The 14,581-nt window shown below is 43.9% G+C and overlaps 1 protein-coding gene and 1 long non-coding RNA gene across 4 annotated transcripts; one reads left to right on the top strand and one right to left on the bottom strand.

Annotated features, from left to right (window-relative positions):
* Positions 1 to 1,083: 1,083 nt before the first annotated feature.
* tmem168a (transmembrane protein 168a) lies at positions 1,084 to 9,376 on the top strand. Of its 3 annotated transcripts, none has more exons than XM_088405770.1 (6): positions 1,084 to 1,143; positions 1,557 to 2,487; positions 3,277 to 3,552; positions 4,384 to 4,523; positions 6,295 to 6,572; positions 7,830 to 9,376. In XM_088405770.1, the coding sequence occupies exons 2-6, from the start codon at positions 1,654 to 1,656 to the stop codon at positions 8,378 to 8,380; spliced, it is 2,079 nt and encodes a 692-aa protein (XP_088261896.1). In that variant the 5' UTR covers positions 1,084 to 1,143; positions 1,557 to 1,653; the 3' UTR covers positions 8,381 to 9,376. The 3 variants fall into 3 exon arrangements, with proteins under 3 accessions (XP_088261896.1, XP_088261894.1, XP_088261895.1); XM_088405768.1 differs by having other exon boundaries at positions 4,381 to 4,523; XM_088405769.1 differs by lacking the exon at positions 1,084 to 1,143 and adding an exon at positions 1,267 to 1,374 and having other exon boundaries at positions 4,381 to 4,523.
* A 3,274-nt stretch (positions 9,377 to 12,650) lies between these two features.
* On the bottom strand, positions 12,651 to 14,017 carry LOC148405473 (uncharacterized). Its single transcript, XR_015864266.1, has 2 exons — positions 13,493 to 14,017; positions 12,651 to 12,892 (listed from the first exon to the last, which is right to left on the bottom strand). It is a non-coding gene; the product is annotated as an uncharacterized LOC148405473 (long non-coding RNA).
* Positions 14,018 to 14,581: the final 564 nt, after the last annotated feature.

Here is a 14,581-nt window from a genome sequence, read left to right as displayed (position 1 = left end):
TTTAACCTTCAGAGGCAAAAGCAACATATCATTTTTACAAGCTCTGATCGTGATAAGGAGCCGCAATGATTCCTTTTCCTTTGGAAAGTGTATCGCTGTACTCAACACACACATGCTACAAAATGATTTCATCACTACATGGGTTAATTATTCAGAGATGTCACATTAAGGTCTAATTGGATAAATGTGACGACGCCTTCATTGTGTTAGCGATCTTGTTACTCAACCAGATATGAATGGAGATGATGAATTAGGATGAACAAGGGCCCTAATGACATTTTTTCTCAGTAGGAATGCCTTATCTTTATTAAGTATATTGTGATTTTTCTCTTGTCATGTTGGGTGAATCATAAAGAAAGTTAGTTTGTTTTCTAATAGGAATATTTTGACTTCTAGCTTCTTTTGCAATGATCTGGATTATTTATTGAACAATTAACAGAAGTAAACAGGACATCCATTTGGCCTTGGCTTCTGTCAAGATTGTATCACTGGAGAGAATTATTGTCACGTGCATAGCACGAAACCACAAAATGAAATTCTTACTCTGTTCACCTCGGCGAACAGGAGACGGCAGCCGTGATGGGCGCCATCATGTTAAACATGTTAGCTAATATAATCATCATAATAAGATAAAGAAACCAGACATACTAAACTATGTACAATACATCAAACTAAAGACTAAACTGGAGACAATAGAGACAATTATTACATGTATTAAGTCATTCAATTGCAAAGATGTTTATGATGTTTGAATTTAAGTTGGGCTTCTGAAAACCGTAGCAGAGCTCATTATGGAAGAACAAAATGAACAGAAATAGTTGAAGGCATGAGGTCGTGTTGATGATCTAAATAAAATTACAGTAAGAATACAATTGTCGCAAATAGTAATAAAGTGCATAAAGAGAATGTTATCAAAGTCACGCAACGGTTTTATTATAAAATTTATTTTTTTTATGATTACTGTATGATTTTTAATTATTACTAACCTGCTGTAAAATAAATAACTTGCTCGAAGCGAAGTGTCTTTTTTCAAATATAATAAGGTAAGGCATAAAAATAGGAAAAAAGCGAAAGGTATGATTTTGACCCTCGCGTTTTCATGTACTTGAGAATCCGGAAGTACAGCTACACATTGTCCAAAATGTAAGTTTAATTTTCACGATTAATATTCACTAAAGTTTAGCGCTGACGTCAAGCTGTCTGCTCTATCATGTGTAGAAACCCGTCGTCTTCATCTTTCTCCATAAAAAGTTAACGAGTTAACGTACGATGATTGGTAAATCAGTGCATATGCTAATGTTGGTTAGCATTCCGTCTCCCTGCCGAACTGCCACATCGCCAGAAAAGTGTCAGCGGGACTCCGGTTATTTAAATGTCAGGTTTTTTTGTTGTTGTAAAACTTCTGTTATTTGATAATGTTCAAAGATGTTATGTGCTGATCGCTTTGTTTTAGTTGCAGCATTAGTAGCAAGTAATTTCGCAGCGCATCTGATATGAGGCTGTATGAAAATCAAGTTCTTGAGTTAATAAATGACTCGTTTTTTCTTTGTTTTCAGGGGGTGATTTCCTACCTAATTTAATTGCACTAAAAGCTCTGCACTGACAGTGGTAGATTCAAAGAATCGATTGCGTTTGGGTCAGGCATTGTCAGCCATGGCTCACGACGAAGAGGAAGAGGAACTGAACGTGGAAGGACCCAAGCAGGTGGACATGATCACATCAATACGTTGCCTCGGTTACCTGTCAAGCCTCAACCTCCTGGCGGCGGTCTGCGTCGGGATGTACTTACGTTGGGAGTTGACGAGCGAGCCCATGATCCTCGTCATCTTCATCCTCGGCCTCTTCGTCCTCGGCATCGCCAGCATCCTCCACTATTACTTTGGAATGGAACAAGCAAGCCTGAGCCTCTTCCACCTGTGGTTTGGCTTCCTGCTCGGTCTCCTGTGCTTCCTTAACAGTCCCGCCTTGGATTCCAACGTCAAGGAATTGGTCGCCAACTATCTCCTCTTGGGCAGCGCGGTCATGAAAGCAGTGTGGGCCGCCACGGAGCGAATATGCCACTCGGTCCGTTACAAGCCCGTCTTGTTGAAGTCCACCGAGTTCCTGGAGTTGCTCGGGTTTGCCATCGCCAGCACCGCCATGCTTCTCACCAAGTCAGCCGCCATCGTCGGACTCGTGGTGGCCTTGGGTGCTCTCATCGTGGACTTGAGAATGAAGTCCCTCCTGGCTTTGCCCAACTTGGTCACCTTCTCCCTGGTCACCTCGTTAGTGTTTTTCCAAGCACTGGGCATCGCCGCCAACCCCTTTGCTTTAGGGTGCTACTTGGGCAGGCTGCTGTGCGAGCCCGTGTTGGACGTGTACTTCAGTGCACTGGGGGCCACTGAGCGCTGGATGCCCGTTCTGACTTTGGGGAACATGTGGCGGAGGCTGTCCCTGCTACCGCTGAGCCTGATGGAGCTGACGTTCATCGTCCTGGCTGCTTTTAAGGTACGAACGAGGGGGGAAGGGATTTTCATGTTGCTGTGAATGAATCCAAAGCCAAAATCAGGGCTGAATTTCGTTTAAATTGACATTGCATACTTTTTACACGCAGTACTAGTCAAACACCCTCTCGTTACCCTTGATTGAAACGATCAGCTCATCTGTAGGAGCCGCATATAACGATCATTTGAATTAGGTGTGTTGAAAGGGAGATAGATCGAAAACAGGCTGGATAGTTCATGCTAGGATGAGGCATGGGCAATCTACGGCCCGGGGGACATCTGCTGCTCGTTAGGCCTTTTAATCTGGCCTGCCGAATTTGAAGAAATTATCAGTCAGGAGGAGAATGATAATGTTAATATCCTGAAGGATAGCAGCACTATCAGTGCTTTAAAACAGTAACTGTCAGCATTTATTTTTTATTTTTTTAAAAGCTATTCTGTCCATTTGATTTGCGGTGTTGTAAGAGTGATTTTAATAAATAGTTAAATGCATTATTAATTAATAATTAGTTATTTCTTTTTGATAACAGATTTCTTCTATGATCCAAAACAGGACACTTGAGGAGGATAATTTTTTGTGGACCAATTTAAATGAAGTTTGAAAGGGTCTAAAGTATAATAAATCAGACACTGATGGGACGTTTAAAGTTTTTTTGTTTTTTTTTTTAAACCCCAAAATGCTTTGCACTGGTTAAAGGGTACTTGGCTGAGAACCACTGCTCTAAAAAGCCTGCAAAATCCACATGGTCTATTTTTTTTAAAATAAGCATGTCATGATTTTCCTCTTCCACAGCTGGGCCACTTGGAACTGTGGTACTTGGTGATCCCAGGCTTCTGCCTCTTCGGCCTCTTCTGGTCCATCTGCCACGTCATCCTCCTCATCACGATCTGGGGCTTCCATACCAAGCTGAGCGAGTGCCAGCGAGTATGGCGGCCCCAGCGCTCCGGCAGCCGCAGCTTGGAGCAGGTCATGGCCTCCAGGGGCATTCGACATTTTTGCCTTATTTCCGAGCGGCTGGTGCTCTTCAGCCTGTTGTCCACCGTCATTCTGGGTGCGGTGTCATGGCAGGTAGGAGACCTCGAACGAGTTGCAACGAATTATCGAACGAATTATCTTTTAGCGTTGAATACACGAAGATAAAATTCTTCATATATATATATATATATATATATATATATATATATATATATATATATATATATATAGGTACTGTGTGATAATGGAAAACTTCTCACTGTACACTTAATAATTACTCACGTCTCACTAATGGTTGGGAAACACATTCAGTGTTTTTGCCACTATTTTGGAATTTATTAGCATTCTGAGAAACAGCAGCATGTCTGCTTGAGAATTCTAAATGAGACCACACGGCCGTGACTCATGGAGTTGGTTTTACATATCCACTTGAGAAACAGCCTATTGGTGTTTTTTTTTTTTTTTTTTTTTAATTTTCCGTTTTGTCTCAGCAAGACAGCAAAATGAGTGTCATGCCACCCAAACACTTGAGATATATTTCCAGTAAATTCCAGAATGTTCTCTACTAAGCACACTATGACTGAGTTGGGAAGCTCAAATGGATCGAGGATATAGACCAAAAGTAAATGTCCAATCCAGTGGACAAAAATGAATTGGCTAACTGTCAAACATAGTGTAATAAATCTCAAGTTCGCATTTATTTTTTTCATTCGTTAAGTGTTCCGTTTTGGATGAAATCATGTTCAGACAGTCATAACAGCGCATGGTGTCTTTTCTTGCATGATCTCGCAGTCGGTCCCGTGTTGCGTAACTATCTTGCAGACTGTCACCACCAATTAGGCGCCTGTGATTGTTTCTGCACAAAGCGCAAGTGACAAACGGAAGGAAATGACTTTGCGGTGCTCTGTTCTGTTGGCGCAGCAGACCAATGGTCTCTTCCTCAGCGCGCTGCTGATCGTGCTACCTCTGGAGTCGTTGGCCCACGGGCTGTTCCATGAGCTCGGGAGTTGTCTCGGGGGAACCTGCGTTGGATACGCTCTGGTCGTCCCCACTACGTACTGCAGGTAGTTTTTGTTTTGTTTTAAGTTAAAAAAACAGTTGCCCATTAGCAGCGTGCTAATGTGGAAAGATCAAACCAGACATCTCCCAACTGGTTTCTTTCTTCCTCATACAAGGAGAAATCTGCATTGCATATTACAACATGTTTTTTTCTGCATTTGCGTTGCACTGAAATTCACCATAGTGAAAACGAGCCTGCTGCAAAAGTCTACCTTGGATTTTTCAGCTTGGTTTTTGCAGCACTTAATACTCGGAGTCCAGATAAATGCTTTGCGAGTAGGACATTAGGACACTTCGAAATTCTGGGAAGAAAAAAAAAAATCACATCCAACTTGCAATTGAGCTTCATTTTTGCTCCCTTCTCAAGCCCTCTCTCAGTTAACGCAAAACCAACCGGATAAGTAGGCCAATAACGATGCATAAACATGCTGCTAATGTTCCGCCCCTAAAGGGATCATTCTGATGCTCCCTTGTGCAGAATACTAAGTCGTACAGCGGTTAGCCATTAGCCGCCGCCACCCCCAACACCTCCCTCACTTTGCTCTCGGATGGCCTGGATCTTTTTTTAATAGGCCGGTTAGTTTTGATGATCTCCTTCCCGCCTAAAGCGTGGCAGCTCTTCACCATATATAAATTATCGCCGTCACGTGAGTTTCACTCAAATGAATTTCCTCCTGCGCGTGGAACCTCTCCGCATCCAGCTCCCATCCCGTCATGGCCGCCTCTCTATATTCGTGGCTGCCGGGCCCACGGGGGACCACTGGGGGCATGATGAGAATGCAGTGGTGTGTAATAGGCAGTTTGATGGCTGCGGATCGTGTTGCAACAATGACAAGAGCCCCACAGGGAGATTACTGCAATCGGGGTGAGAAGGAGAGACTGGAAATAAAAAAAATAAAAAAACACGGGAGGGTGTGACTGTTGGGAGGAAACACACGGAAAAGCTGTAAAGCAAGTGAGCGGGACGTGAGGAGGGCCGCTATTTTGACAGAAAGGGAGGGGCTTGGAGTGAGGATGAAAGAGCGAGATGACATGATGCGGCGTGAATCTCAAACTACGGGCCTTTCCTCCCCTGAGTGCCATGAGATCTAAAAAGATTAGATGAGCTTGCCAAGACGCGGCGAGAGGATGAAGCATGTCATTTTTCTTATTAAAACTCCTGCGTGGGTATGTGGCTGGGCTCGGCATCGTCTTTGCATAGACGGTTAATAAAAGCGAGTTTTCGGCCTTTGGACAAAACTGTCCTTCCGGTGATACAAATTTCCACTGTCTTCCACTAAGCTTTTTAATCCGGCCCGCCAAACTTTCGGAAATAATCATATATCAATCAAATAAAGTGGACGCAATCACACTGACACGTGATCAGAACCCAACAACTCGAAAAGCGTACACTGTCTTATACTGTTAAAAGCAACTTCTTCCTGTCCTTGTAAAGGCGATGATAGGGCGCCAGGCGTCATGTAACGACCCCCCGTTATGCAGATGTCCGGATTGGAAGCGTCAGGTATCGCTTTCATCCCCTTGGCCATGAATAACATCATGCCAGCAGATTAAAGGGGAACGTATGGCTGTGTGATTTGCAGCCAGCCTTGACTTTGTACGCGTGTGTATACCGCACACGTTTTTCCATAAAATGACTTTGCCCTCGACTTTGGTTTTCATTCTCGCTTGTCGTCAACCTGCTCGCCTCGGCCTTCGCTTTCCCAAACTCTGCAATGCGCTCCCCACGAAAACCATCTCTGTAGTTTTTGAAGATAGCAACTCTTCTTTCCTTAGCGCCGAAGGGCAGCCCACCATGCTGCCCCCGGAGCAGGCCCAGCAGTTGAACCTGCGCTCCACGGGCATGCTAAACAATGTGCAGCGTCTCTTCGCGCACCACATGATCCAGACCTACGGCTGCGATTACTCGGCCAGCGGCGTCAGCCTGGAGACTCTGCACGGCAAGCTGCGCAACTTCTTGGAGTTGCGCACTGCCGACGGGCCGCGCCATGACACCTACGTGATCTTCTACAGCGGGCACACGCGCAAAGATAGCGGAGCTTGGGCGCTAGCTGGTAAGACATGTCTTTTTGTTTTTTTTGTTTTTTTTCATTGTTTTTTTTTTGTCCTTAGTATGCGTGTGTGTGTATGTATGTGTGTGTGTGTGTGTGTGTATATATGTATATATATATATATATATATATATATATATATATATATCAATGCTTTTAATCTTCATAGTACCCAAGAAGCATCTTTTCTTATTCAGTAAACCTCCCTAAAAAACATAAACCACTTATTCTCCCACACGCACGCACACACACACACTTGGAGATTGCCATCACCCTGAAAACGGCATTTGCATCCCACTCCGCTTTGCATTCTCTCCCTCCTCCGTCAGTCATTCACAGGCTGATTTGTCACGGTCCAGACAAGTGAGCCAAAGGAGTTAAAATTGCTGTGAAGGACAGAAACCCAGCGAAGGATTCTGGGAAAGTGGACGCTCTTACTGCGGCACCAGTGACAGCTTGACACACTGCCTTTGAACAAAGAATAATGCTCATGAAATTTTTATTTGCGCATCCCAAATAATGCTTGGAGCTGTAATTTACCTCCACGGCACTGCAGATCATGCCCTTAGCTGATTTCACATTTGTTGGCAGGGCAACACAGCTCTGCACTCTGTGCTTTTAATCTGTCATTTTGGCCGCCCCCATTCTGTTAAAGTCTGCCATCTTTGTGCAGTTTACACATCTGATGCGGTTAGACGGACAGTCGGGCAAGTGGAAGTTGACAGGTTTGATCCACGCAGACACATTCTGTCCATCGAGAGTGACGGGATGAAATGTCCTTGAACCACCAACGCCACGGCAGTTAATCCTCGGTCTTCGTGGGGGATGGAGGTTGTGGGTTTCATTTTAGGCTCTGGCGACCGACTCGTCCTTGAGCAAGTTAGCAAACCCTCAGTTCCTCCTGATGCCGGCTCCAGAGAATTGTAGTCGTGATCGGTTCTTACTTGAGCCCAGACAAACCGCGATGTCATTTTCTGTCTATAGCAAAATGGCTGCCTTATGATATGGATGAAAACGTTTTGCTTGATGAACAAACGCAATATTAATGTAGAGGGCCGTGTTTGGACAAGTGAGCCCGCAAAAAGCATATCTCTGTAAATACATTTTTTCGGTTTGACTTCCTTTTAACATAAAATTAACACATTTATTGATTAATTTCACAAACCCCACTTTGAAGAACCACTGTTATATTCACAGGAAACTATTCTTTATCCTCTGCAAAAATTGCTTAATTTAATACGTTTTATTTTTTTAATTAAGGAGGAGAAAGTCTTCATCTTTCCCAGCTGTTAGAGTTATGGAAAGAAAAAAACGCAGGCCACTGCTCCCGTCTAATCCTGGTCCTGGACACAGAAAACTCCCTACCCTGGATCAAAGAGGTACGTAGGATGGATGGGGTCTACATAGCCGTGCAAACAGCCGACCTGTCCGGCGCCGGGCCCGACCCAGAGGCGGGAGAGGCTCCCGTACTCGGGGATTTTACCTCCGAATGGGTGGAGTTCAACTGCAACCCAAACGGCGACACGCAGTGGTCGGACAAGGGCCGCGGCGCGGCGCCCGTTTACGCCGTGTCCAAACGCTGGAGCGACTACTCGCTGCACCTTCCCACGGGCAGCGACGTGGCCAAGCATTGGAAGATCCACTTTCCCAAGGCGACATATCCCATGGTGCATTTGTCCAACTGGTGCTGTGGCCTCAGCCTCTTTTGGTTCTGCAGCGTGTGTATGCGCTGCTTCCGGAGGTGCAAACTGGCCTGGTTCCCACCGGCTATTTTGGACACTGGGCAGGGCCTTAAACTGGTGCACTCGTAAAAGTCACCTGGACTAGTGCAGCACATTTAACCACGCAAACATAATGCTATTGGGTTAAAAATAGCCCGCATCGGGGCAAAAAGGGGTTGACCTAACCCCTTTTTGATCCAGTTTTCAAGCAACCTGAAACAATTCGCTAAACCAATTGTGTTGGCCACTTTTTGACCCAACATGGGTTATTTTTGAGTGTGTGAGACTAAACGTCTTTTTCACCAAAATATGAGTTTCAAGGCATATTTTTACACTCATTTAACACTAATATTCCTGAGCAATTTTCTTCTATTTTTTTTTTGCCCCTGATTTTTGCTTATAGTGCCTTCATATTAAATACGTCACCTTTTCACTCATTTGTTTAATTAGCTCTTGCTTTTGAGAACTTACGGTAATGGGGCTGGCTTTTAATGCACAAAATAATGAGGGCTTTGAAATGTGACGCGATAACACAGCAGAACTTGTCCTTTTTGCTGTGCACGGAGTGCTTCACTGTCATTTTCAATCCAAAACGGCCGTCATGGCAACTTAGAAGAATGACACTTTTCTCCCAGCAGCTGCAAAAACTGAGACATACGACCTAGATAATACCAGCTGTTTGTCATTATGATGCCAAGTAAAATAAAAATGATTAAATTAGCATACAAATCCTCTTTCGACCTCACTTTTTTATTTGTGTCCACTGTGGCGCACATTAGATTTTGCGCCGTATCTTTTGACTCGTTAAAGCAGCTTTGCAATGATGTCTGATGTGTTAACTCTGCTGTCTTCCTGAGACAAAATGGACACAACAGTGGACGCGGATGAATAGGTTGGGTCTCAGGAGGATAAAGCCTCTATTTCTTTTCTGTTGCCTTAATAAGAAGAGTGTCGAAAATGTATATGATGCACATACTGTATATTAACTGCAATGGGCTTCTTTCATGGTTGAATGGTGTCTTTCCCTCATGTTCGTTATACAAACTTATGTCAGAACAGAAGGTAATAAAGTCCTTTTAACAATCATTCATTCATTGTGGTTCCAACGTGGAATTTGTCCGGGAGGGAAATTGGAATGTAATGATGAATTGAAAAAAAGGGAAACTGTTTGAAGCTTTGGAAACTGAGAAAAAAATGTTAGCGAGGTTGCGCGTTTTCATTCGTGCTCCTTTAAACTGCATCCTCAGCAAAGACCGGCCTTAGATACAGTCCAGTTTGGGATACGCCGACAATCATTCACCACAGTATTAGATTATGGGCCAAATTCATCTCCCAAACCGAATTAGGTAATAAAAAGAGCCGACTCCTCTCTCGAGGCCCAATGAGGATGTGCTGAGTCAGAGGCGGCCGATCACGTGCGCGTTCTCGAAGCATGTAAACACACGCCGCTGCACACGTCGTCTGTGGCTAATCACTTGTCACGCAGCGTTAGCTTGCACTACCGGCGAAGTGACGCAACGCTTCACTGCGGTTGTTTGAGGAAATAAATGTGCTTTTATGGGCTTCCTTTTTTTTATCTGACAGCCAACAGTTCTCTGAAGGCAAAGCGAGGGTGGAGGGCAATTTTACGCCCTTTAACACAATTCTCGCTTGCGAGTTTTGCTCCAGTAATTTGGTGCATTACCGCAGGTCCATTCATTAAAATTGCAAAGGGTGTATGAACTCGGTAAAGGAAGACTCGCTTCCGTGCTGATAATTGCTTTTTAATACCTATGAATGAACCCGGGGTGAGCTGGGCGCGATGGCTTTTTGTGTTCCACTCTTTTTGCCATCACTTTCACACATGAGCTAAGCTAAATGTACTAGAAATGGATATAATGATGAATGCTGAATTTCCTTCTTTTATTTCTGCATCCTCTCAGACCGGAGAGAAGCGATTACTGCCTTGTCCCTATGTTCTGAGGACATTACTGATCCCAGTAGGCTCCTACTGTCCACGACAATGAAATGTCAAAGCTATTACCTAAATTCACTATGGGATGGAGTGATCGGAGGATGTGTCCACTGATGGGTAAGCCTCTTTGTATTCTAGCTATGTCGCCATCTCTGGAATTTAATAGGATATTGACGAAAAGCCCACAAAAAAGTAGTGTTATTTAAAAATCGATATTCCCTAGCGCTGTAATCCAAATCCTTTTAAATTATAAGTATCGAAACAGAATATCTTTATTGGCATCGGATGTACTGGCCCGCAATCGGGTATAATCCGGCCGTAGTAAAAAAAAAAATGATCTGAATTTTTTCAAGAACAAACACTTGAAATGCCATCCATCCATTTTCTGTAGCCACTTACCCTCACAAGGTTCACAGGCTTGCTGGTGCCTATCCCAGCTTCATGCACTGGGCAGGGGACACCAGCCAATTGCAGGGCACACAGAGACAAACAGCCATCCACGCACCCAATCACACCTAAGGACAACTTAGTATGTCCAATAAACCTGCCATGCAGGTTGTACCCGTAGAGAACCCGCGCAGGCACGGAGAGAACATGCAAACTCCAGAAAAACTGTTTCATGATTGACAGTAAGGTTAATGTTTTAGGAATAATAGTCATGTTGTCCTATTTTGGACAGTATGACAGAAGAATAATGAATTAGAAGTTTTTGTTTTAAAATTATATAAATATATACCATGATCTTCTTGGTCCAGCCACTTGGGAGTAGCTTTTCCTCCATGCGGCCTCAAGCTTTTTGACACCACTGTTTTAGACAGTTTTTCATTATACCCCAGACAGTTTTGAGACACCCGGTGACTATTTAGTAAAGCATCCCCTCATCTCCAGCCTCCTTGTTATTTTACAGTATGGACTGTATTCATTCCATGCTTCATTTTTGCTTCTGTAGGACTTTCTCTCAGAAACTTTGGGAAGTGGAGCCTCTATAGTCAAATGAAGGTCAAATTTATTAACGGTAAATTAATCATTGGCTCTGTATAACCCTGAAATCACAGTCCTCTTAAACGGGGGTAAGAAAAACACAGGCTTTATCAAATTAAGTCAGAATTAGTTTAAAAAGGGAGGGATTATCTTGTTAATCGGTGCTGTAAATGTCATCTTACAGGTGTCAGTGTAAATAGATTAGTCGTCCCTAATCAAAGATGTAAGTACACTTGGATGAGGCAGATGAGGCAAGAGCTCGCCTGACGGCATTAAAAGTGTAAATGGAAAACTAACAAGACATCATGCTCTGCGGGAGCCGAGTGCTTGGTAATTAGCGGCCGTGTCACAGTCGGGTTGAGGCGAGATTCCCGTTGTGTTTCTGCATCTGGAGTTCAACGTGAGTCTGAGGGAGATGTGATTGACTTTGCTGCATTGAAATCCTAGAGCTAATTCAGTAGAATTTGCAAAACATATATAGAGGCACAGGTCGTAACATCAGTTATTTACGCAGAAAAATGGCATAGTTAAGTTAAGTTAAGTAATCAATGCTTTTTTTTAATTGCCAACAGACTGAACATGTCTGCATGTTTAGCAATATATTTGCAGAAAATCGATGGATGGATATTTTCAACATAACGCCTATCAATACTTTCATAACGTCTTCTTCTGTCTCCCTTTATTTCATTGGCTGAATTTTTTACTGAACATATAAACACAATGTACATAATTAACATATCAGATCATACCTATATACCATCATATACATAAAAAGAAGTATTTGTATTATTTTGCATGCGCCCTTGGGAGCTTTAGGGGCATTACGGTAAATGCAGCAATACACACTCCTCCTCCGACTGTCCGTAGCTATGACGTGCCATTAATATAATTTAATGATAAATAGCCCTACGATTATATTTAAAACATACTGTTGGTCTTTAAGTACACAAATATTTGCAAGTTTTTGAAATGTATAATCGTTTAATTGATTCCTTTTTTAATGGAAACTCTAAATCTTACACTGTGTCCCTTTAACAAGCAACAGTACGCTTTAAATATAATCGTAGGACGAATTATGATTATTAGCGGTATATATCATTTTAAAGGCCGTTGGCTGTAAAATTAGAATATGTCCATTTCTATTTAGTATTTCCATTTTTGGACAGTAAGCCTTTTTTGTGAAAATATACGCACACACACTTCTTAGTACGCCTGCTTTTATACAGCTCACCTATTTACTGTCCGTCAGCTCCCAGTGTTCCCCCTCAAGACGTTTTCTCCAAACGTTTCCTGCACCTAGCGCAACGCTATGCATGACTCACATACATACAAGCGCTACCCGAACTATCTGCAGCCTGTCATACAGCGACACAGTGGTAACGGAGGTATCTCCTCAACCGTGACACAACAAGGCACTCAGGCAGCGACTAGTCAGGACTTTTATATGTTTACTTCCTGGAAAACAAGTCGGCTCCACTATTGAGAGAGGTTGACTTGACAGGGACCAAACGTATGCCGCGATTTGATTTCTTCCACATGATTTCAGCCGGGACGTGTAGTTCATATTCCTCTCGTCTCTGCGTGGATGTGATTGCGTGCACGTTGTCAGTAGGACCCCAGGGGTCCATCAGGAGCTTGTTTGATTGCAGCTTTGAAGCTGGCTCTCACTGAGGAGAAGGGGCAAACAAAGTAGAATGTATACGCATAAAAAGGAGTTATAAGCATGTGAGAGTGGCTCCATTGTAATTATGCTTTAATTAGGACATCCCGTCTCGCCAAAAGTAGCTAGTGTTCAAATATATCATTGTATGTCTAATTTTCTCCAGTTCTTCACAAACAGCAGTAACAGGAAACGATCATCCATACTAATCAACTTACATACTTATTGCAGAAAACAAATATGGGATAACCTATATAAAATTATTCCAGCTCATTATATTGCTGATGCCTTATGCACTGTTTATTTCAAAGAGACAATAAAGGCCCATCTCACATGACACAAATCCAGAGTTTATGTTTCTAATATTGTGGAAATTTTGCCGCAACCGCTCCCCGTCGTTGTTTTGCCATGAGCACGGCCGCACGGATGTGACACAGGACCCCCATTTAACGTCACCCCAGGTCAGACTGCCATCTTTTTATTGTTGTTTATGTTCTAATCGGGGGAAGATAAACGAAATCCGAATTTAGACCCGTGGAGACAAGCGTTTGCCTGCGGGGTCCCCTACCCTTCATGTTTTCTTTATTTACTCATCAATGATGCTTACGTGAGGCCTGGAGATTGGAGGTGCGACATCGGGGACCGACTTTTATCACCCCGGGTGGATGTGGAAGGAGGGAGGTTGGGGGGCGGGCTGCTACTTGGTTCTCGCAGCTAGCCACGATGTGGAATAAAAGCTTTTTATCGATCGTCCCCGAGCGGAGTCGGACACAGCAGTGATTGCGTTCTTCTACAGAGTGCATCAGTGACGAAATGACTTAAAAACGACTTTATGTCCCCGTTGTTGTTTATTCATCGCGGCGCTGTGTGGCCATGGCCTTCCAGATGTACGCCTGCTTTCACTGCGCTAATTAAAACAGCTTGCACTAGCAGACATAGCCCCCACCACTGCTGGACTGTAATTAATTTGCCTGTTTTGGACACATACACTGCCCATGTCAAAACAGCCTAAGGTTCCGTCCTAAAAACACGGGCGTTAATTAATGTAGAACCACGTTTAAATGATCACATTTCCCTATCAATACCGCCGCAGGCCAAGTGTTTATCGTTCCCCTCTGCTGATCGCTGACAGTTTCCCCCGATTCAACATTGCTTCCCTGGCACGTTCGGTTGCCTCATCCGGCACTTACATCATATTCCCGTGCCCGACGGTCGCCAGCAAGGCGGAGCTGCCAGGAAGCCCATTATCAGGCGATAATGAACGGAGACGACCCGATATGAACGGGTTAACGTATGCGAACGGTGGAGGATCATGTGACTATCGGCCTCCGGGACAAACACAGAGCACCTGACCCAGAAAGTCGTTTATAGCAAAGTGAAGCATTACCCCGTCGCGCTCTGCGCACCGACATTCATTTCCATCACGCTTCAGAATAATGTTTCTACTTGGGAAGCGTGGACTGAAATTGCTTTGGGGTCAACTGGACCGCAAGACTGCGTGAGGTGTTTCTGTGTAAGTATAGTAGAGCGCTGGTCAGTCACCATGCTACTCTCATATTAGCCAGGTGATTTATCCGTGCGGACATGCCAGGCGGTCCTCGTAATGGAGGCTTATGACAGCGTGACCGAGTGGTTTCTCGCCTGACTCCCGTTTCCGCATTTCCAACATTTTTGCCCCTAACCCACTTCCCGTTGC

The sequence above is a fragment of the Hippichthys cyanospilos genome, chromosome 22 (genome assembly GCF_059441005.1).
Source record: "Hippichthys cyanospilos isolate Australia breed blue-spotted pipefish chromosome 22, RoL_Hcya_1.0, whole genome shotgun sequence".
In the NCBI taxonomy this organism is placed as follows: domain Eukaryota; kingdom Metazoa; phylum Chordata; class Actinopteri; order Syngnathiformes; family Syngnathidae; genus Hippichthys; species Hippichthys cyanospilos.
Note: the sequence above shows the minus strand (reverse complement) of the source record. Positions and strands in the feature narration are given on the sequence as shown.